At 55.0% G+C, this 22608-nt stretch overlaps 1 protein-coding gene across 2 annotated transcripts; it reads right to left on the reverse strand.

The window, feature by feature from the left end:
- Positions 1-938: 938 nt before the first annotated feature.
- LGALS9 (galectin 9) lies at positions 939-17037 on the reverse strand. 2 transcript variants are annotated; one of them, XM_027568201.2, is made up of 11 exons: positions 16870-17037; positions 12381-12472; positions 9766-9967; positions 8578-8688; positions 7301-7396; positions 5476-5511; positions 4846-4896; positions 4200-4241; positions 3452-3540; positions 3170-3332; positions 939-1759 (listed from the first exon to the last, which is right to left on the reverse strand). In XM_027568201.2, exons 1-11 carry the CDS (start codon positions 16906-16908, stop codon positions 1613-1615), a joined length of 1068 nt encoding a protein of 355 aa, XP_027424002.1. In that variant the 5' UTR covers positions 16909-17037; the 3' UTR covers positions 939-1612. The 2 variants fall into 2 exon arrangements, with proteins under 2 accessions (XP_027424002.1, XP_027424003.1); XM_027568202.2 differs by lacking the exon at positions 7301-7396 and having other exon boundaries at positions 16870-17035.
- Positions 17038-22608: the final 5571 nt, after the last annotated feature.

The raw sequence follows: 22608 nt of genomic DNA on the forward strand, positions 1-22608 counted from the left end.
CGTGGCAGTGAGTGAAGGACACGTGTCTTCCGTGGGGAAGACTTCTTAAGGGGCTGAGCCATGTTTCCTTCTCTTAGAATAAGGAAGGAATGCAGCCAGGGGCTAAGTGGGGGGCTCTGAGAAAATCAGGCTCCCAGCTTGGGTTTGGCCTCTGTTTCATTGGCTCCCTGGCCCACTTCGCCCCTACGCAGAGGGGGTGAGGGGGGAGAAGGAGGCCTGCCGGCCGCCAGTGCCCCAGCAACGCACCTGAACAATGTGCTCAAGAACACGGTCACCCAGGCCGGTGCCTCTCCCCTCTCAGCTGCACGCAAACCCCCTGGGATCTTGCTCCCAGGCGGACTGATTCTGGAGGCCTGCGGCAGGGCCGGGGATTCTGCCTTCCTGACAGGCTCCCAGGTGCTGCTGGTCCCAGGACGATGCTCGGAGCCCCAGCCTGGTTCCAGAGGCACTGGATTCTTGGTGGAGGTAGCAGGATGGGTTGGCATCATGAGGACACGGAACCGGCCCCCTGCCCTGCCCCAGTGGCTGGTAGCAGCCGACACGCTGAGTCACTCTCCTCACCACACCCTAACCCCAAACACCAGGACCCGCAGTGGAACAACACAGACAGGTGTCAGCTTGAGTCAGCTTCTCCTGACACCACGCCTGCCACCTCCTCCCACTGGGACGGAGGGTTCTGACGAGCCAGCCCTGCCATTTGGCCTTCCGGCCCAGCCCTTGGCCCGTCTCAGAAGTGTGAGGCTATTTGCTGGGTTCACCTGTTACCAAGCTTCGTGCATCACAGATGCCCGCCCAGGAGGCCCGAGCCCAACCTGCTTTCTCCCACCCATGTGGGGGGTTTGTGGGGACCCCCCTGGGAGCAGGTGTGGATGTCAGGACCCACCCCATCAAAGTGAGCTCATGCTCTCTGCCCCCCTGCCCTCACCCAGAACCTCCCCAGTTCCAGAGACTCCAAAATGTTCCAAACCCATTTAATAACCACAATGACCCCCCCATACGTATGTGCCAACAAGCATTTGTCTTTCTTTGAAAGAGCAAAGAGAAGAGCCCCCTGTTGAGAAAGATGCTGTTAGTTGATGGAGACCAGGGGAGTGTCAGGCTATCTTTCCTGGAGTGGGGAGGGTGGGACCCAGGTGTAAGGAAAGGTTGAAGGTAGGAGAAAGGGGAAGGGCCCAGGAGGCCGCCTCCAGGGGCTGAGACGGCGAGGATCGGTGGGGGTGGGAATGTGGCTGAGAGCGTAGGGTGTGGGCCTGGTCTGGGAGCTCGGGAAGGCCCGGGACCCTCCCTTTCTGTCAAGGGGACTGAACATGGGGCTTAGCCCGCAGGGACCACCGGCCTCGCCTCAGCCGGTAGGATTTGGGCAGCCGCAGCCCTGGGCGCCGCCCTGACTGAGGAAGGCAGCCCCCCCCAGGTGCCTCCTCCACGCCAGGGTGGCTGTAGCCCGAAGCAGAGCCAAACACACCTTCTCTCCAGAAAAGCCCCAGCTCCCCAGCAGGCTGGGAAAGCCGGGGGCAGGGGCAGGGACAGGGAGAGGGACAGGGAAGAGGGAGGTGAGGGGCAGAGGCAGTAGGCGACACGGCCGCACCCTCATCCCCAGGGCCGGGGAGCCCAGCTAGGTCTGCACGTGGGTCAGTTGGACGTCGCCCCCCACTTCCAGGTTGTTGATGGCGGGCAGGTTCTTCAGGCGGTGGCAGTATTCCAGCAGGTGCTGACCATCCACGGCTACCTTGAGGCCGTAGCCTTCACACGTGATCCACACCTGAAGAGAGGCCACGTCGTTGGCACGCCCCTCAGGAAGTCCTCCGACCTAAATGCAGCCTCGTGTCTCCCTCCACCCACCTGCCTTCCTCAAGCATGATTTAAGCAAGCCTCACGCCAGCCTCTCCCCGACCAGCAAGCCTCCCCTGCCTTCCCCCCGCCCACCCTGAGCCCTTCTCGTCAGGTGCCCCCCACCCGATCCTCAGTCTCCCACCGAGTCCCGAGCCTCTAGGGGCAGGAACACCGGCCTAGGCCATCCACGTCCCCAGTGGCCGGCACACAGCAGAGTTCCACGCCTGCATTCCCGCAGGGCAGCCTCCTGACTTGTCCTTCCCGCCCCACACACTCTCCGGGAGGCAGGGGGACCGCGTCTGCTAAGACATCATCACTTACTGTGCCCCGGGCCCTGTCCTCAGCCTGTCACAGACATTATTTCATTTCATCCTTACACCTCGATGAGATGGAGATTCTTATCAGCCCCATTTTTCAGATGAGAAAACTGAGGCACAGAGCCGTTAAGTCACTTGCTCAAAGTCACACAGCTCTCTGTGAATCAAAGTCTACTCCTCTCCGGCTTGAAACACACCAACACACCGCACTGAAACCCAAACTTCTTTCCGTGGCTCTCAAGGCCCTCCATCAGTCAGTGCTGGGTGAGGAGTATCAAGGCATATGTGAAGACACGGACGTTCGGGCAGAGGTGGGGCCAGATATCGCCTTTTCTTTTTGAAGCTCCTCAGGTGATTTGCACGGGGAGCCGGGGGTGAGAACGCCTGCTCTGTGGGGTCGGGCCTCCAGCCATACCACCCACACCTGTCTGTCCTACTCGGAAGCCCAGCCTCCCTGTCCCTAGACGGGGCCTGGCCGTGACTCTCTGCTTTCGCAGTGATAGCTGCCCTCCCTGCTGCCCCCCAGGAACGCCCCCCTCGGGTCTTTGTGAGGCGGGCAGCTTTTGTCCATTAGGTCTTGGCTGACGTTGTGGCCTCCTCTGACTGCTGTCCCCATCTAAGGCAGCGTGGCCCCTGTCCCAGAGCTCAGTCGAGCCCATGATTCTGTTTTGCTTTCTGCACAGACCTGTTGTTATTTCCAGGGATCTGTCCACGATTGTTGAATGAATGAGTGAATGAATAAATGAATGACAGCTCATGCTTGGGGCCCACCTGGCACTTATGGGCGGCGTGACCTCAGGCCGGTGACCTGCACTGGTGAGTTTGTCCCCTCATGTGCAAGCAGCGGGAGGACAAGGAGAGCAGCAATCTGGGGGGCACTTTCTCTTCTGAGACCAGCCCTCGCCCCAGAGGTATCAGCTCCTATATGGTTCGAGGGGCCCCCTGACGCCCTCTACCATCCCCGCCCACCCCGCTCTGTTTGCCCCTTGAGCCCCTCTGAGCTCCAGGCCGAGGCCCCTTACCGAGAAGCTCCGGCCTCGGGCAAAAGGCATTTTTCGGGACAGGCTTCGCTCCTCAGATCCCCAAAAGCTGTTGATCTGCGTGTTGCGGACCACGACGTTCTCATCAAAACGGGGGTTCAGGTGGAAGGCAATGTCACTCCCGGAGCGCAGGTTGATGTGGAACCTGGGGGTGGGCAGCTCACATGGACCTCCTCGGCCCCCTGAGCTCTGAGTCCCTACCCTTCCCAGCTTGCCCAGAGCCAGGGGGTGACCAGAAGGACCTTCTTGAGAGCCACGGCTTACCTCTGGGCAGTGGGCAGGACGGTGCCCGACACAAAGATGGTCTTGGAGGGGTACAGTCCACCCGGGATGGAGGTGAAGAAAGGCATCGGCTGTCGGTGGGGGGAGGGGAGGGGGCAGGTCAGCTGTGTGGGGGCGAGCTTTGTGCCAATTTCCATGAATTTGAACTGTCAACTGAGTTTGACAGCCACGCCTGTGAGTAATATATTTTCAAGAAACAGGGGCGCCTGGGTGGCTCAGTGGGTTGAGCATCTGCCTTTGGCTCAGGTCAATCTCAGGATCCTGGGATCGAGCCCCATGTCAGGCTCTCTGCTCAGCGGGGAGCCTGCTTCTCCCTCTCCCTCTGCCTGCCGCTTTGCCTACTTGTGCGCTGGCGCTCTCTCTATCAAATAAATAAATAAAATCTTAAAAGAAAAGAAAAGAAAGAACTCCACGATATCATTATTTGGCTCAGTAAATGCCAAAGGAAAACTTTCCAGCATTTCTCAAAGTAACCGGCTTCCGCTGTCGTGAAAAGAACTTGGGCCGGACACAAAAGGATACTTGGGCTGTGAAGGATGGCCCTCTAATAGGCTCACGGTGAAGGGACAATTTTAAAGGTGACAGCTTCCTTCAACAGCCTTTTGATTCCCTTGGATGTTTCCAGAACTTCAGCTTACTAAAGGACTGCCCTGATGTTGTAAGCTGCCCACCACCTCCCACTCGGCCCGACACAGACAAGGCCTCTGCCCCTCCCAGAGAAACCACTTACATAGGTTGTGGTGGGGTACGCCATAGGTGGGGTGATAGGATTCTGTTGAAAGAGACCAGGAAGTTCAGTTTGGGAGTGCATACCCACGCGGACCCCTCCACATCCTAGAGGGGACGCCCCACTGTGAGGCCCTTGGCTTCACCCCTTCACCTTCCTTCCCAAGTCAGCCTTGGTGGAACTTCTTGCCATGCTCCCTGACCTCATCATGGCCACCTGCCTGCTTGCCTTTCAACCCTTCCACGGGCAGCCTCCCTAACGCCAGTGCTCCCATCTGATTCACAGTGGAAGCCTGTGACCAGCAGTGACATCCCAGGGCTTGTCCTCAGGACACAGGGCCTCATACCCAGACGCTGGGACCACTGCACTCCCCTTTCAGTAACAGAGAGCCCATTTTCTTGCTGGTCCCTAAGGGAGCCTGCTTCTTAAGCCACTGGGTAAATCCACCCTGACCCGGAATCTCTGTTGGCCCAAGAGGAATTTTACTCACATGTCTTTTGAGCGGAGGGCCCAACCCCAAACACCCCCATCCTCCTTGCTACACTGCCTTCTTCCCGGGGGAAGAAAGTTCCTCTGGGACTACTGAGTTCAGTCCTTGGGGAAGGGGGACGTGGTGAGGCTGTGACCCAACCAGAGCTTTCAGACTTACAGGGAACAGCTGTCCAGGGGTGCTCTGCACGGTGTGGATGAGAGTTTGAGTCTGCAAGAAAGAAAACTCAGGTTTGAACCCGTTCTCCCCAGCGTGAAGACCACCACCTGCCACCAGAGGGCACCACTTAACACACACTTTGTGAGAGGCAGCCATCTTTATGCATGTAACAAGCCCAACCACTCCCCACCCACCAAGCCCTGCAAAACTGGCGGGTTAGAGGTGTTTCTTCCCTCAGGTGGATGAGGTAGGGGCAAAGGTTTCTTCTACTTGGAGAAGAAATAGGGCTGCCCTTGTGGCCTGTGGCCCATCTTTCTTCTCAGGGGATTTTGTCTAGCACAGCCTCACTTTCCAGGAGGAAGGAGTGAGTGTGGGGGCCTCTGTCTCCTGTAGCTGCTCACAGAAGGGCAGGGGGCTTGAGCAGAGAGTGGCAGTTCAGGCTGTTTCCTAATCCATGAGGGCCAGCCAATCCCCCAGCCCCACTTCCTCCCACCACCAGGCAGATGGCCAGGGTTGGCCTCGGCCACACACCCCCCATGGGAGAGGCCCGGTGCCCAGCCCTGCCTCCTCTTTCTAACCCGCAGGAAGAAGCAAAATGAAGAAGATCCCAGGAGAACTCAAGAGACTTACAATGGGAGCCGAGTTGACTGGCCAAATGCCTGTAGACTGAAGGGGATGAGAAGATCCAAACAGCGGTTAATGTTAGTGTTACGTGCAGGGGAGACACTGACAGAGGCTGTCGTAAGAAAGGCCCCCCAGGGGCGCCTGGGTGGCTCAGTCGTTCAGCGTCTGCCTTCGGCTCAGGTCATGATCCCAGGGTCCTGGGATCGAGCCCCGCATCAGGCTCCCTGCTCAGCAGGAAGCCTGCTTCTCCCTCTCCCGCTCCCCCTGCTTGTGTTCCCTTTCTCGCTGTGTCTCTGTCAAATAAATAAAATCTTAAAAAAAAAAAAAAAAGCCCTCCCCAGACTCATGCTTCCCTCCTTCCTGCTCCCAAGCGTGTGGTGCCCAGATTCTCAGCCCCACCCCCATCCCGGGGACACATCAGGCTTGGGGGCGGGGGCACTGTCAGGGTTGGAGGAGCAGGGACTTCCTCATTGTCTCCACCAGAGGGAGAGTCATATAGCTCCCCTTAGCTCCCAGAGACAAAACCGTTACTTCGGTGCCATATTTCATTCGTAAGGTGAAGCATTTAGTGAAGGCCTACTGTGTGCCAGGCTCTGGCTTCCGGACATTTACAAGGGATGCATCCTCAGCTCCGGTTTCACTAGCGAGGCAACGAGGCTCAGAAAGGCTAATCAGCTTGCCCAAGCCCCTCTGGGTAGCAAGGGATAAAATCCAAAATGCTACCCAGTTCTGGCTGATTCTATCTACCATACCCTGTCCTCCCCAGGCCAGAGCCAAAGTTGGGCTGCCCTGCAAAGACTCCCTGGAGCTTGCCTGGTCCTGAAGTCAGCATGGCAGGAGGCACAGGCCCTGTCAGGGCCAGGAGAGACCACAGAAAGGCTGGGTAGAGAGGCACCCTTTCCTTTAGCCCCCACTGCTCCAGTGGCCAAAGGGAGGGCCAGACCCTGCTTCCCTTCCTGTCCTAGACCCTGTCCCCATGCCGCAGATTGTTCTTGCCCTGGCCCGCCTCCCATTCTGCTGGCTGTGCAAGCCACACTCCACATTCCTGGGGCCCCTACTGCTTGCTCAGGTACCGTGCAAAGTGCTGGGGATCCACAAATGAACAAGCCACAATCCCTGTCCATGAGGGGCTTGTGGGTATAGGGCAGAGGGTGGGGGGGGCTGGAGTGACAAGGACAGACATGTAAGTACAGGAAGATGCTCCCAAAGAGCAACATTTAAGCAGAGCATTGAAGGGCTGGTAAAGGTCGGCTGAAGGGGGTGGGGGAGGCGCAGGGTGCTGTCAGCACCGGGCCTGCAGGTGCAAAAAGCATGGTGGCCCCAGAAAGCCTCAAGTGAGCAGTGGAGGCTGCCTGAGCATCCTGGATAGGGGGTGTGGCTAAGAGGTGGGCTGGGGCAAGACTGGGGGGGTGGGGCAGGGTTCTACACCTCCTGCTGGGGAATCGGGGCTTTATTTAGAAGGACCTGGAACCTTTGGGATGTTTAAGTAGGGAGACGATGCGATCAGATTTGGGTAGAGGAGGGTCACCCTCGTGTGGGTGGGGTAAGCAGGGAACTAGACCAGGGTCGCTGTAGTCAGGGGTCAGATGGCTTGGCCCAAAGAAGGCTGTGGCTCCAGGAGGAAGGGGTGTGGGAGCACTGCAGGGAGACTAAGGAGGGGAAGGAAAACCCAAAGCCGAGTCCCAGGTTCCCAGCTTGGGCCAGGTGGTGTGGCGGAGACAGGGAAGGTTTGGGTGGGCATGATGAGGCCTTTCTGATGGAACCAGCCTCTTGGACCCTCTGTCCTTTCTCCTGAGATGCTCAGCCTCCAAAACCTCCACATTGAACTCACTTTTGGCTTTCGCCCCTTGGGTCTGGGGGGGCAACAGGCAGTCTGGGAGAACTGCACCGTGGAGAAGGCAGGCTGAGTAAGGTTTACTCGGGTGTTCTGTTAAAACAAAAGGCACCAGGGCATGAAGAGAAGGGTTAATGGAGCCAAGGAAGCGCGGAAAGACCGGGGCCTGGGCCAGAGGGAGGAAGCCAGTCAGGGAGGGGAGGGGAGGGTGTTCAGGATCACGTGGAGGGACAGAGGGGAGGAGTATGCTCCAGTGAGGGACAGCAGGCCAGCGTGTTCTCTCCCCCCCCGCCCCCCCACTCCCCTCCATCTCTGTCCCCTTCCCCACCCTCTCCTCTCCCCTGCCCCGTTCTCTCCCTCAGGCCCATAGGGGAGTAATTTGGGTCGGGAGGGAATATGAGAGATTAGGAGAAAAAAGAGAAGAATATCGGTTGTGGGCGTGTTGTGTGCTTTTCTCACCTCCGGGAGCACAAAGCCCGGAAGTGGTAATAGCAGCTCCAACCCAACGTCCTGGGGCCCTGTGGGAATGTGGGCCCAGCATACCCCTATCCTCCCAGTTTTCAAAAAAGCCAGAAATCCAGATTTCCATGTGATACCACCTGACCTTTTTTTTTTTGACTGTGGTAAAATACACCTAAGATTTACTTTCTCAACCAATTTTCAGTGGACAGCTCAGTTGCATGGGGAACATGCACAACTGTGGCTCAGCCAGCACCGCCATCCATCTCCAGAATGCAAAACTTCTCCTCCTGACCTTTTAGATGCCGGCAACACATTCGAAAATGTCAAAACACAGAGAGGGTCAAATAGAGCCTAGCGTGGGCCCGTGCAGGCCGTGTCATGATCTCTGACATGTATTACCTCCTTGAATTCGCACTATAACTCACGGGGCAGCAGTGACTATGCCCCTTTCTCAGATGGGGAAACTGAGGCCAGGGGAGGCAAAGTTGCTTGCCTAAGATCCCACAGCTGATGACAATGCGCAGAGCTGAGCTAGATTCAGTTTGATTCCCAAGTTCTTTCTGGAGCCACATGGCTTCCTAAGCATGGCGGAAGTAGAAAATGACAGAGAGGAGCGGCCTGGGAGTCCAGGAGACTGAGACAAGTGCTCTGGACAAAGACAGGAGGACAGGACAGGGGAGTTGGAGGGGCATCGCCAGAGTCACCTGGGGAGGAGATTGGCTGCTACCATAGGGCCCACCCAGTGGGGCCCAGGTGCAGCTAGACAGGGCCCTGCACTCAGCCCGAGACAGGTGCCAGGTGGACAATCTGACCTGGAAGCTGATGTAGGACAGCTGCACAGCCCCGGTGACGGAGAGGGTGTCCACGCGGTGGAAGGGCACGCGGTGTGAGTACTGCATAAAATGGTTGCCGTTCACCGTCACCTGCCAAGACAAATGCACATTCCAGGAGAGGGCTCTCAGGCCAAGATGGGGGGGGGGGGACGTGAGCCCCTGCTCCCGGGAATTAAGCCCTGTGTCTGGTTTCCACATCTGTCCCCTGGGGGTAGGGGCACCAGCCTTCAGAGCTGTGCCAGTTGTAAGCATGGCCTATGATCCAAGTGCATCCGATCCCAGTCTCTACTTGCTTTTTGGTTCTTAGGGTTGTTTGTTTATTGCAGTCAGTTGATCTTTCTAATCTTAACTCCCCGGAGGTGTTCTTTAAATATGCATAAACATGTTCATGGGGGCAGAGGAGAGGCGACCCTGGGTTGTACATTGAGGAGCTGGGCACATCCATGCTCGCACAGAAAAGGACAGACATGGGGATACTCACCCCCATCCATCTCCCAAGCCCAGAGACACTATTCTGCTTACTAATGCAACTCGCAACACCATGTAACACTAAGCCGTTAGTAGAACCTGGATAAAGACTGCGATAATATTACCAAAAAACCAATGTTACCAGGGACCTGCGTGGAGGAATGGTTACAGCAGAGGAATGGAATTAACTGGAACTTTAAAGACCTGCAGGGCCAAAAAGCACCATGGTGATGTATCTAGTTCTTACTTCCCGAGTGAAAGAAGAAGCAGATGAGCCCGTAGATGCAGGGGAAGGAGTGTGAGGAGACTGTGGCCATCAGAGCGCCCCTACAAGGGAAAGGTCCTGCTCTCCGTCTAACGGCATTGCACATGTGATTATTTAAAGGCTCATGTGCTTTATGGAGGCGCCTGGGTGGCTCAGTCGGTTAAGCGTCTAACTCTTGATTTCAGCTCAGGTCATGATCTCAGCGTCATGAGATCGAGGCCCGCATCAGGCTCTGTGCTCCCCATGGAGTCAGCTGGAGATTCTCTCTCTCCCTCTGCCCCTCCTTGCACTCTCTCAACACATACATACATACATACAATCTTAAAGAAAAAAAACAAAAACGCTCATGTGATTTATAAAGACTAGTCACCACCACACCCGATGGGGCTGGGAGGTAGGCAGCGGGAAGGGGGTTGCAGAGAGTTGCTGCTCACCTTGAAATCCTGGCTTTCCACCAGGAAGCAGAGCTCAAATGGAGTCCCCATCTGGAAGGGCATATGCATCTTCCTCTCCTCTGGCCCCCAGGACCCGTTCTGCTTCGTGTTGCAGACCACATAGCCACCCTCCTCAAACCGAGGGTTGAAGTGGAAGGCAATGTCGCTGTCACTGTAGCCACTGTGAAAGTTCACGGCAAACCTAGGCAGAGGGCAATCAGATGGTAGGTAATTCTGCAGCCTGGTTGCCGGCCGAGGTGGTGAGGGAGCCTCGCGCCTTGGACTGTTCCCGTCTTTGAACTTGCACGGCAGGTCTGGACCCATCCTTAGCTTGTGGCTATCCCTTCTGTTCACCTAATTTGCACTTCGTGTGTTCTTGTGCAATGATTGCATTTTGCCCTTACAGTGTGGTTTTCTAGAAACACGTAGAAAACGGGTAAAGAAAAATGTTGACGCTAGCAACAAGAAGCACAGGGCTTGAACACGGATTCAGATTTGCATCAGAGGGAAGTCAAGAAATGTGCCTGGAAGTGAGAGCGAGTCCCCATCGGCTCAATTGGGAAAGAAGCAAATAAATTTAAAGAACATCTGGAGTTGATGGAATATGCCTACAGAGCTAGGTACTAACAGAGAAGCATCGAATAAATGGTAGCTCCCCGAGCGCGAGAGCTTTCAGTATGTACGTCTGTCTCTCACTGGTGGTTGGCGTGTGTCCCACATGTGACATGTGAAGTGGTGGCCCTGAAGTCAGAAGGCCTGGACCTGGACCCCAGCTCTACACTGCTTGTCATTTGTGATGATCCTGAACCACACACCATAGCCTGGGAGCTGAGTGACTTCTTTCCTTTGGGGATGCTTCATGAGGGGGTGCTCAGGAAGCCCCCATCTGAGTAAATGTCCGTTCCTGTCTCTGTCCTCGGAGGAAGCCCCTCACCATTGAAACCGCCTTTGGGTACAGCTATGGTTCTAAGGTGAGGAATTAAAACAAAAAAACCTTCCAAAAGGCCTGGCTCACAAAAGGGGCACAATAAATGTTTGTTCTGCCTTTTCCCAGACAGAGCTCCCTCGGGTCCTAAAACCAAGTTCCAGTCTGAGGTTCTCCTCCGAGGCACCTCTGTCTACCCCAGCCTTCCCTGAACTCAGCGTGAGCCTGGTTCGCCACCTGCTTCTCGGGCTCGCTCGGCTCTCTCCAGCTGACCACAGTGCTCTCCTGTCATCCGCAGCCCCCACAAGGCCAGGCCCTGCACCAAGCCCAGAGGCAGCCCTTGAGAGACATTCTGTTCAATTCCTGCAGAGCCCGCTTGATTTCCTGCTGGAGGAGCGTGAGTTCTGGATGTCGTCCTCAACACCAGGCTGTTCCGAGAACCCTCAGCCAGCAAGAACCCTCAGCCAGCAAACTGCTGCGGCCCTGAGCCCAGCCAGCCCTCCCCCTGGGAAAGGAGGCTCCCAGGGACTCTGGAAGCAGCAAATCTAAGTCTATATTCCTCTTAAAACGGAGAATATTTTTCTGAAATGTCTCTGGGTGGGGCATTTTCCCCTCTGTGGTCCTCCAGCTTCATTCCTAGAGTCCTTAGAAAAATCCTGCCCCGGGGAAGGATGAGTGCAGAAGCTTTGCAGGAAGGGGTACCGGATGGGAGTAGAAAGCCATCCTGGTGCCGGAGGAGGGGCAGGCAGGGGGAGAGGGAGAAAGGAGGGAAGTTCAGAGGGGAGATCCCAGAGTCCCCTGCAGGCAGGGTTTAGGGGGATCCTGGTGCCTCACTTCCCTCGGGGTCTCCCGGGGGCACTTGGGGCTCTCGGGGAAGTGCCACGGTCAGCGTGGCCACCTGGCAGGGAAAGCCGTGATGGAGAAGTGCTGAGCTGAGGTAGGACTGGGCCTGGGAGCGGTGTGAAAGGATCCAGGAGGTCCCAGGCGCCTGCGAGGTGATGGGAGAGAGGACCACGTGTCCAGAGGGGCGTTCGTGGGCGCCGCGGACTTCAGCAGGCAGCCCCCGTGGACGCAGACACCCTGCAAACTGGGCGACACCCCGCTCCCCCGCACCACCTGCACAGCTGCAGAAGTCAGCCAGGGCTGCGTGAGCTTCTGAAGGGCCTCCAGCCTCTGAGGAGACTGCAAGCTCTTCCCTGTTCCCAAAAATTCCCCCCTGGGAAGGAGGCGTGGGGGGGGGGGGCAGGAAAAGGGTGTTTGTATTTTGAATGGACTTAGTATTTCCCAGAAAAGACCTCAAAACTGAAAGAGACCAAAATGCATTTGACGACAAGTTTGAAATAGGTCTAGATCAACGAAATGAGGGCTCTGCAGTTATGAGAAATGAAGGAAGTAAGAATTTTGCAGCTCTGGGCTACAGTGTAGAAAGCTCAATCCCAGAGCGTAATCATCTGCCTCTGGGCTGGCCCCCTCCCCTCCTTAGACTTAGGGAGAGCTCCTGCTCTCCCTAAGTCTGTGGGGCGTCTATGTTCATGGTGCCCAGACGCGTCCGGCAGATGCCAGTGGGGTCGTGCAGACCACCTGGGATCCCCTAGGCCAGGCACGGATGGCTCGGAGGGCGTTGGGTGAGCTGACGGGTGCCATGATTGGCTAAGGGCCGAGTCTGGAGAGAAGAAACAGTTCCCGGTACCTGGTTCCAGTGCAGTAGAGAACGGTCCCATTGACAGTGATCTTAAGTCCGTCCTGGAGACCCCCCTGGATTTTCCCGGAGAAGGGGATGCTCTGCGGGGAGAAAATGCTGGTCAGTCAGTGGGCCTGCCCCCTTTTGCATGTTCCCCTCAGGACTTGCTAGCAGCGGCCTGGGTGTGGGCCCCGTTCGGGGGCGCCTCAGCCTCACGGATCTTCCGGGCCTGTGAGGAAGCAGACCTGAGTCCAGGTGGTTCCACAGACTTGGGGGGCTCTGAGAGGATGGGGTGGGGCCGCCCTTGAGTGTCTGAGAGGAAGGGACAGCTTCTAAGAGGAGATAGTAGCATGTACCTGACCACTCGGAACCCAAGGAAGCCCATCCTTGCTCAGGGGAGTGACGGGCACCGGGACCTCATTCAGCCTGACTGCGACAGGGGCATCTGGGAGAGGCGACTTCTGCTGCTCCTCAGGTCAGGCCATTAAAGACCTCGGTGACCTTGAGCAAAGCACAACGTCTCTGCTTCTCTGAGTTCCCTCTGTTGTTTCGGTCCATGTCCGTGGTTTTGGAGAAGTAGAGTCAGCCTGACACAGCTTATGGCCCAGCGGGGCATACTTCTCTGAAAACATACTCCCCTCATTTATCTGTCGAGGCCTGAAAATCTCTTAAGAGCCTTTCATCCTGTCGCAAGACATAATGCTTCAAAGGCGAAGGGGAACACTCCTGGCAAGCATGCCGCCCTCCCTTCTGAAGCCTATCCACGCTGAGGTGTAAAGATCTACAATCAGAGTGTGGTTAGGGGCGTTGTAAGCGCACAGCAAGAAGGCTGGGTTGGTGGCGGAAAGTGTACGGATCGTGGGGACCGGGCAGTACAGGTTAATCCCAAGCAACAGTTTCCCCAGAAAGGTTTTGAGATTTCAGTATGTCTTAAATGGTGGGTGTCCCCAAATTCTGAAAACCAAGATTATTTTAAATCGAGTATAATCTGGACAGTCTGGGTGGCTCAGTCGGTTAAGCGTCTGCCTTCGGCTCAGGTCATGATCTGAGGGTCCTGGGATCGAGCCCCATGTCGGGCTCCCCACTCAGCGGGGAGTCTGCTTCTCTCTCTGCCCCTCCCCCCTGCCCGTGCTCCCTCTCTCAAATAAATAAAATCTTTAAAAAAATAATAAATTGAGTATAATCCTACAGACAAGCTTATTCACTGCAGCATTGTAACAGCAAAGGATTGAAAAGAGTAAAAGTTCACCAAGACGAAAATGGTGAAATAAATCATGGTATTTCCATACAATGGATTTCCTGTATCCTCCATAAAAGAAGAAGAAGAGGGAGAAGGGGATTCTTTGAGAACTGATATGTACTGACACCGTTTGTATAACAAAACGGGTGGGGGAGGCCACATACATGCACTTACTTATTATGGATGAAATATGTGTGGATGAGTTCAAAGACACTGACAACCCTGCTTGACTCCAAGGAGGCATGGTGGGCTGAAGAATTAGCACCCCATCTCCACCGCCCCAGGCGCCCACATTCGAATGCCCGGAATTTGTGGATACTGTATGTCACCTTACAAGGCAAAAGGGACTTTATAGGCGTGATTAAGTTCAGGCTCTTGAGATGGGAGGTTATGCTGGATTATCTGGGTGGGCCTCAGAGTCCTCAAAGAGGGAGGCAGGGGAGCAGAGGCAGGAAGCTGCTGGGTTTAAAGATGGAGGGCGGGACTTCCGGCCGAGGGAGGTGCGTGGCCTCTGGATGCTGGAAAAGGCAATAAAAGATTCTTCCCTGAAGCCTTATTGATACTTTTAGACTTCTGACCTCCAGGACTGTAAGAAAACAAATTTGTGTTGTTTTAAGCCTGGTGGGCCAAAGCTCCTGTGGAATTTGGACTTTGTGTGTGTGTGTGTGTGTGTGTGTGTGTGTGTGTGTGTGTGTGTGTGTGTGTGTGTGTGTGAGAGAGAGAGAGAGAGAGAGAGAGAGAGAGAACTTTTGGATTTATGGTCCCACAGACAAGGGTTTGCCTCCCAGCTCCTTGTGCTAACTAACAGCTCTCCTACTGGGCAAGTCCCTTGACCTGTCTGCACCCCAGGTCCGTTCTCGGAACAGTAGGGCAACAGCACTGGCCTGACAGTGTTCTTGAGAGGGTTTGATGAGATGCCACCCAGAAAGCCCTGGGTTTGTGGTCTTTGACAATGGCAACTGTTTGCATCAGGATGAATTAATTCCTCTGCTGGGTCAGAACTTGCTCTCAGTTCCTTCCTGTGCCTGGAGGCTGAGGACTTTTTCCTCCTCTTCCTGTCCAGAGGCGCCAGGCTCTACAGGCGGGAGGGTGGGCAGCCCCCTTCTGGAAGCCCAGTGTCACGAAGGGGGCCCAGCTGGCTGGAGGGGGCTCACCAGCGGGAGGCTGCGGCAGACTTTTAGCCAAAGGGTGTTGCTGCCGCAGAGGTTCTGAGGCCCTTCTGGTGGCTAACCTGCCCTGTCACCTCATTACCCAGCATTAGTGCCACTTTTACAGAGGAAACTGAGGCACAAAAGATTTGGTAGTTTGCCCAAAGCCACTTAGCTGGTCAGTGATAGCGTGGGGTTTGAACCCCAGCGCCCATGCTTTTAATTGTCATACAGGCTGCTTCTCACGACGAAGCACAGAAATCCTCGCTCCTGGCTCACCAAGCGCTTCCCCAGACGGGGGAAGACATCGAGGCTTGTTCTGACTGTGCTTCCAGATTCCGCCCTGGACCTCCGAAAAGGCTGACCCAGTGGTGCGTGGGCAAGGAATGGAGGCCAGACTCCCAAGGCAGCCCGGCTACATGACCTTCCCACCACACTTTGGAGGAAGCAAGGTTTCCACAGCTGGATATCAGTGGGCCGCCTGGGAGAGGGCACCCATGTGGGTGGGCAGGTGTTCCCGGCGCCTGGGGGGCTGCACCCATCATCCTCTCTCTTGTCTGGACTCCAAGGCCCTGTTTTAATTCACTGTTGCCCATAGGAGAATTTTCCTTCTGATTTGAACATTATGAATGCAAGGATTGGAAAGTACAACCTAGCCAGAATAATGAAATGTCAGGGCCCGGAAGGATCTCTGGGATTGCCCAGCTGATAGAGAACGAGCCTAAGGTGACATGTTTTGACCCTGAGAGCCCCATGGAGGGCCAACCAACAGGGTCTGGTTCAACTTCCTCCAGCAACCCTCCCCCTGACCTTGCTGGCAGTGAGGAGGAAACAGGCCCAGCCAGGGCCCCTGCTGAGTGTGGAGTTAGCATCTTCCCTGCTTCAGCAGCTGCTGCCCACCCTAGGCCCCCGCCCTCCCCCCCGCCGCCGCCCCCACTCACTGAAGGGCTCTGTCAGCCCTTTGGCCCAGGCTCCTTGGGAAGCTCTTTGCCAAGGCCCAGGACACAAGCCTTCCGGGCCCGGGGTTGCTGCTTGCCTACCTTCTGTTATCAGAGGTGCTCTCTCTGTAAGCACCTCCCTCTCCTGGCGGTAAGGTAAGTTACCTCCCTTATCTGCCACTTACCATCTGGGCACATCGGACAAGTGACCTCAACTTCTCTGAGTCTCAGTTTTCCATGTATGATGTGGGAATAGTAAGGCTCATGGGGTTTAGACAAGGCCATCTGCAGACAGAACTTACACGTCTGTGGCCAAGGGTACAAAAGGCAGCCCTTTGAGCCCCATGCTGCAGGGACAACCCTCTTCCTTCTCACTCCTGAGATGACCCCTCTGCAGACACCCTTGGCCTGCCTCTGTCTTGTCTACTCACGCCTCAGGGAGCAGACACCTCCTCAGGAGGACTTCCCTGCTGCCTCCGGACTATGAATAATACGAAACACTTCCAAAGGACCCCCCCAGCGTGCCAGGCACTGTTCAAACACTCCAGATATGCTGCCTCGCGCATCCTTACCTAACCCTGGGAGGTAAGCTCGAGGATGAGCCCCATTTTACAGATGTGGAAATTGAGGCCCAGAGAGGTAAAAGTAACTTGCCTGAGGCCGCCCAGCTAGTAAATGGCTGGAGCCAGGGAGGCCATCTCCAAAGAAAGTGCCCTTAAGTGCCATGCTGGGCTGTGAAGGGTCGCCCAGGCATGCTATGCTGGCCTCCCCCAGAAACCCTGCCTACTTCCCTGTTCATACAAACAAGCCATCACTCTTCTATTTATTACTTATGCCCGTCTCCCCTCTCCCCTGCCGCCCTCCCCCTCCCCCCCCCCCACTTCCCACACCTGGGACAGGCTCCCAGGGGAGCTCAGTGAACACTAGTCAAAGGCACAAATGCTGAGGACGATCAGCTCGCCAGCCCTGAGAAGCAGGAGAGAAAGTTGTGTCAGGATTCACCCCGCTTGGCTTTCTGCCCTTCCTCCTGTGTCCTCTTTGGGACAGCGGCGCTCTTCCCTTGCTGCCACCCAAGGGTCATCTCCCGGAGACCCAGAGCTGCGTCCTCCTGGCTGAGGCCGCCAGCGCAGCCCGGGGCCAGCACCACCCCTGCCCACCGCCCCGGAACTCACTGGGCTCAGGTAGGGAGGCTGGGAGCTGCTGAAGGCCATCTCTCCACCACCTCTGCGGCCACCGCTGCTCCTCACCCCAGCCAGGCAGTGGTTTGCGCTGGGAGGAGCTAACCAGGAAAGAGAAACTAAAGCATATTGGTAATTACTCAATGGGGATGGGGATGGGGATGGGGATGGGGAGGAGCCAGGAGCAAGAGGAAGTAGGTCTAGAGAAAGTGCACGTAGGGCGTTGAGGGAGGGCTGGGGGTGTGACCCAGGGAGAAGGAAGTAGACACTCCCCGGCCCAGTGAACTTTTCCCCTCCTGCCTCCTTCTGGGCTCCACTCCTGAGATGGAATTGTGTTTGGTTCATATACATTCAAAGAGCCTGACTCCATTGACTCAGCAAGTTTCTAGATGACACTCTCCATAAGTGTGTGGCCATGTCCCCTGAGTGTGCCTGCTCTCAGGGCCCAGAAGACAGTGGGGCGGTCTGATGGGCATCGCCCGGGTGCAGGGCCGTGGCGGAAGGCTGGCTTGTACCCGTTTACACACGGAGAAACTGAGGCTCTGCGTCTAAAGGACATGCCCAGGGTCACCCAGGTCACCAGTGGCAACCTAAGCTGTAGGACACTTAGGTTCTCAGAAAAAGCATTTTTCCCTTTCAAAATGCTATGTATCATATGACGACCCAATCGCGTGGAAGGAAGTGTTTTCCAACCAGAAGACACGGGAACGGGAATTGTTCCCCTAGAGGATAGCGGTGCCCCCGGGAACTTGGGGTCCCCTCTCCACGGATGTCTCTCTTTCTTCTCGTCTCGCCTCTTCCTTTTTGCCCCGGGCGTTAGAATGAGGAGAGAAGTCTCAGACATGATAAAAACATGTCACGAGACATGGGTTGGGGGGACATATGAAAAAAACTGCATCTAAGTGGCTTCAGCACCTAGTGACAGGACGGGCTGTGTCAGGGGAGCGGCGACAAGCAACTTACCTGAAGCCAAGCGGGTCCCCGCAATGTGCTGGGGAGAGAGCCCACGGCCAAGCTGGAGGAGAAGTGAAGGGTCGTGCAGGCACCGAGTGGGGAGAAGCTGTGGGGCCATTCACGGCTCTGCACCCGCCTTCCACCCCGCGCCTTGCCGAGATGCACCAGAATTTGCAAAGACTGACGTCTTCGAGAGGCCCCCATAGACTGAGACCACTGTGTCCCCTCTGCCCACCCTCCACCCCCACTATATTCCTGGACCAACCAGAATTCGACCGAATTTAAGGGGCAGGCAGCAGCTGGGGCAGAAAGGAGACAAAAGAAAGGAAGGGAAGGTGTTTGGAGTCCTCACAGGGACACTGCGACAGTTTTGTGTGGGATCAATATGGAACAGCTGGAACTTGTCTTTGGGCAACTTCTTGGTGGACGATCATAAAGTCAAATATTTGCCTCTCCTCTGTCCTGGTTCGTCTCCTCCTAGATATTTACCGGAAAGAAGTGGAAAACACACGACCACTTTATTATTCATCCTCGCCCCACGTTGGAAACAACACAAATATGCACCAGTGGGGAAAAAAGAAAAAAAAAAAAAAAACCACGTTGTGGACCCGCCCTCAGCCACGAAAGGGAGCCACGGATCCAGGAAAGAACCTCAGTGAAGCTCGTGGCCGAGTGAATGAAACCAGGCGTGCTGGGACCGTTCCATTTAAATCAAGTTCAGTGACAGGTCAGAAAAGCGATGACCCGGGGACAGCACTGACTGGGAGGGACACGGAGAAGGCTCCTGGGCGCTGGAAGCATTCTGGAACTTGCTATGGATGGTTTACAGATATAAAAACTCAGCCCCCAAACTAGGATCTGTGCCTTTTACTCCACAGAAACACTTTATCTCAATAAAGTCCTGTTAATAAAACCGAAAATGCCCCCAAGCCCCGGGAGATGCAGGGACAGCTAGAGGTCCAGCAGACAAGCACTTTGGTATCACCATTCACCTTGGAGGTGAGTCACAGCCCTGGAACAAGGGTCCTAGGGTCCCCTGTTCCCACCCTGCAGGGGGGGGGGGGGATGGCGACAACCAAACCCAAAGGCCAATGCGTTTCCAGACAAATTAGGACAGAAGGGAGGCATTTCGAGACAGCTTGGCATCACCCTGTGGTCACCACCCTCCATTCCCAGGGCCTAGCTCTGGTCTTAAGGGGGTGAGAGGCCGTCCTCCAGAAAGTTCCTTCCGAGCTTTTTTATTCCAAGTCCCAAATGCTTGTCTGGAGCTCTGTGATCTCTGCAGCGTAGATCGAAGGATCTATTCAAACTGTGAGTCTGCCACCTCGCACCCATGAGGATGGCCACTACCGAACAGCAGAAAATGACAAGTGTTGAGGAGGATGAGGAGGAAGGAACCTGGCGCACTGCTGTGGGCTTGAAAATGGTGAGGCTGCTAAGGAAACTAACACGTGTGGTGAGGCAACCTTTATAGACGGCTTTCTCGAATAAATGCATCACCAGCTTCCAGCCCCCAGGCGGCCCCCATCGATGAAGTGCCCCTTTTATTTTTTTTTTAAGATCTTAAAAAATTTATTCATTTGACAGAGAGAGAGAGAAAGAGAGAGAGCACAAGCAGGGGGAGTGAGAGAGGGAGAAGCAGACTCCCCACTGAGCAGGGAGCCCGACGTGGGACTCGATCCCAGGACCCTGGGATCATGACCTGAGCCAAAGGCAGACGCTTAACTGATTGAGCACCCATTTCACGTGCCCCTGAAATGCCCCTTTTAGAAAGCTTTGGAGAGCCTAGATAACTGGCCCATGAGTGAGCCTGCTTTTCCCTTCCTGCACCCTAATTCCCTCCTAGCCACCCCCGAGGACCCCAATAAAGGCAGAACTCCAGGTCCGTGCTCTCTCTCTCTCTCTCGCTCTCTCTCTCTCTGTCTCTCCCTACAGCATCCCTGGGTGGCCCCCATGTGCCGTGCACCTTCCTGGACTTGTGATTGAGAAACCTCATGTTTTCAAACTTCCCCGATGGTTGTTGCTGAGGGGTGTCTCACAATCATAAGAGGAACCACCAGAGCTGGCTCCACCACAGGGCTGGTCCAACCACAACATTAGCTCCGATGGGGGAAGTATCGGAGGGGGTGTGTGTGGGGGTTCACCCCAAGTGGTGTGAGGTCGGTGAGTGCCCCAGGCATATCTAGCCCACAGCATCACTGTATTGGCTGAGACCAATGCAACACCGCAGTTTGGTGATTCCTTAAAAAACTAAACATAGGGGCTCCTGGGTGTCTCAGTCGTTAAGCATCTGCCTTCGGCTCAGGTCATGATCCCAGGGTTCTGGGATCGAGCCCCGCGTCAGGCTCCCTGCTCAGTGGGGAGTCTGCTTCACCCTCTACCCCTCGCCCCCTGCCCCCATGCTCTCTCTCTCTCTCCCCCCCAAATAAATAAAATCTTTTTAAAAAATTAATTTAAAAAAATAAATAAAAGCAAACCTCATGTCATCACCATAAATGAACACCACCACCACTTCCATAAATAAAAACGCCTGGTGGGCAAAATGGATGAAGGTGGTCATGCAAATTTTGGGGGGACACAAACATTCAAACCATTGCAGTTAACAAATACCCCAAACATCATAAAATCCAGAAAAATAATATTTTTTATTAATTTCCTGGCACTATAATACTTTCCTACTTTTTTGGCTGCACACTGTTTGCTTCTTTGTGTTATGAGGATTTGACATATTTTCCATAAAGGAAGTAGAAAGGTCATCCTGCCTTTCCAATGGCCTGCTTCTTGAACTCCACTGCATGTGCGCTCTGGGGACTGGGCAACGTGGGACACGTTCCTTTGGGATGTATTTCTGGCCCCAAATCTTTGCAATGGGCAGGAGGAGGGTTCCAGAAGCCATTCCTAAACTGGGACGGGTGGGAATAACTGAATTATTCACAGAAGTGGCTGTGAACCACACGAATATATCCCACTAAACCTAGAAGAAACATATGCCCAACTCGACAACTCTTTTTTTTTTTAAGATTTTATTCATTTATTTGAGAGAGAGAGAATGAGAGAGAGAGAGAGAGAGAGCACATGAGAGGGGGAAGGGTCAGATGCGGGACTCAATCCTGAGACTCCAGGATCATGACCTGAACCGAAAGCAGTCGCTTAACCAACTGAGCCACCCAGGCGCCCTTCTCGACAACTCTCTTAGTCCGATCCCCAAAATGCAAATGGGCCTTTCCAATACTACCTGATTCAAGAGGCCATATGATAGAGGGGAAGTTAGAAGGGAAGGAGACAGTAGTGTTAATCAGTTCATTCAAGGGGCGCCTGGGTGGCTCAGTCGGTTGGGTGTCTGCGTTTGGCTCAGGTCATGATCTCTGCGGTCCTGGGATCGAGCCCCCCGTTGGGCTCCCTGCTCAGTGGGAAGCCTGCTTCTCCTTTCCCTCTCTCTGCCCTCCCCTCCTCCTCCCCCACCTCGCTCATACTCTCTTGCTCTCTCAAATAAATAAATAAAATCTTTACAAAAAACCAGTTCATTCAATACATCTTAGCTCTTGCAAATGTTACGAACACCTGTGGCCAGGCAAACCCATTGCCTATGCAGTGAAGAGCCCTGCCTGAAGTTCAAGCTTCTCAGGTTCTGTTCCTAAACCTGCCGGGAAGACAGACGATAGTTGGGCTGGCAGCCAGGGGTGCTTGCCCCTGGAAGATGAAACCTGGTTTGGCTATAGCTCCTGGCCCTAGCCCCGGCCCTGCCCCTTCCCAGTTCCTGCTACCTCCTTCCTTCCCTAAGCTGTTTTAGGACCTAACTCCCTCTTCATGTACCAGGAACACTCCCCAGGAAAGGAGGCAGTGTTTATGGACACCAGAGTGCTGTCTGCCTGGTAGGGGGCCAAGGACTTCACATCTGTCACCTCTGGTCCAGCTCCTGGCAGGCCTGGCCGTGCTGAATCATTGATGAATCTATGCATCAGACAAGTGCCCCACCCCACACATGCAATGAGCAGCCAAACCAGGATAAAAACCAGGTCAGCTGTGCTCCCCCAGCTTCCCCCAGCAGCCCCTTCCACCATTTTGGTGTCAGTGGAAGAGATGGCCTGAGCAACCAGGCTCCAGCTGCTGACCTGCTGAGCCGATGCCCCCGCGCCTGCTTCATCTAGTCTGTGTGCGGTCACGGGGCCACCCTCACCAATCCCTTCATTCCAGGCAGCTTTGGGGAGCAACAGAGAGGGCCTGGCTTTTCCTTCCCAGAATTAGTCCACATAGGAGACCTTGTTCCTTCTGAGAGCTTACATCCTAGGGGCTAGAGCATGAAGGATCTCTAAAGATACTCTTCTGATGGTATATGCCAATAATGTCCCCCAAAGAGTCATGCTTCCCTGGGTCCACACTGCTCACAATGTGACTTTCTCTTCCTCCCATCAAGAGATGGAGTCAAGGGGCGCCTGGTGGCTCAGTCGGTTAAGCGTCTGCCTTCAGCTCAGGTTATAATCCCAGGGTCCTGGGATCAAGCCCCGCACCAGGCTCCCTGCTCCTCGGGGAGCCTGCTTCTCCCTCCCCCTCTGCCCCTCCCCCTTGCTCATGCTCTCTCTCAAAATAAATAAATAAAATCTTAAAAAAAAAAAAAAAGGCGATGGAGTCTCCTTTTCCGAATCGGGTTTGGCTCATGACTTGACGTGGCCAACAGAATTCAGAAGTGACATTGTGCAATTTCTGGGGTTGGGCCTTAAGGTACCACACAGTGAAACGGTTAAAATGATAATTACATATATTTTATGACATTTAAGAGGT

The sequence above is a fragment of the Zalophus californianus genome, chromosome 16 (genome assembly GCF_009762305.2).
Source record: "Zalophus californianus isolate mZalCal1 chromosome 16, mZalCal1.pri.v2, whole genome shotgun sequence".
Taxonomy (NCBI): Eukaryota; Metazoa; Chordata; class Mammalia; order Carnivora; family Otariidae; genus Zalophus; species Zalophus californianus.

Coding starts and splice junctions, on each gene's coding strand:
- LGALS9 (XM_027568201.2), bottom strand. CDS start 16,908: ATGGCCTTCAGCAGCTCCCAGCCTCCCTACCTGAGCCCA. Junction 12,473..16,869: donor AGCCTCCCTACCTGAGCCCA/GTGAGTTCCGGG, acceptor TTCTCCCCGCAG/AGCATCCCCTTCTCCGGGAA. Junction 1,760..3,169: donor CCCGAGGCCGGAGCTTCTCG/GTAAGGGGCCTC, acceptor GCCTCTCTTCAG/GTGTGGATCACGTGTGAAGG.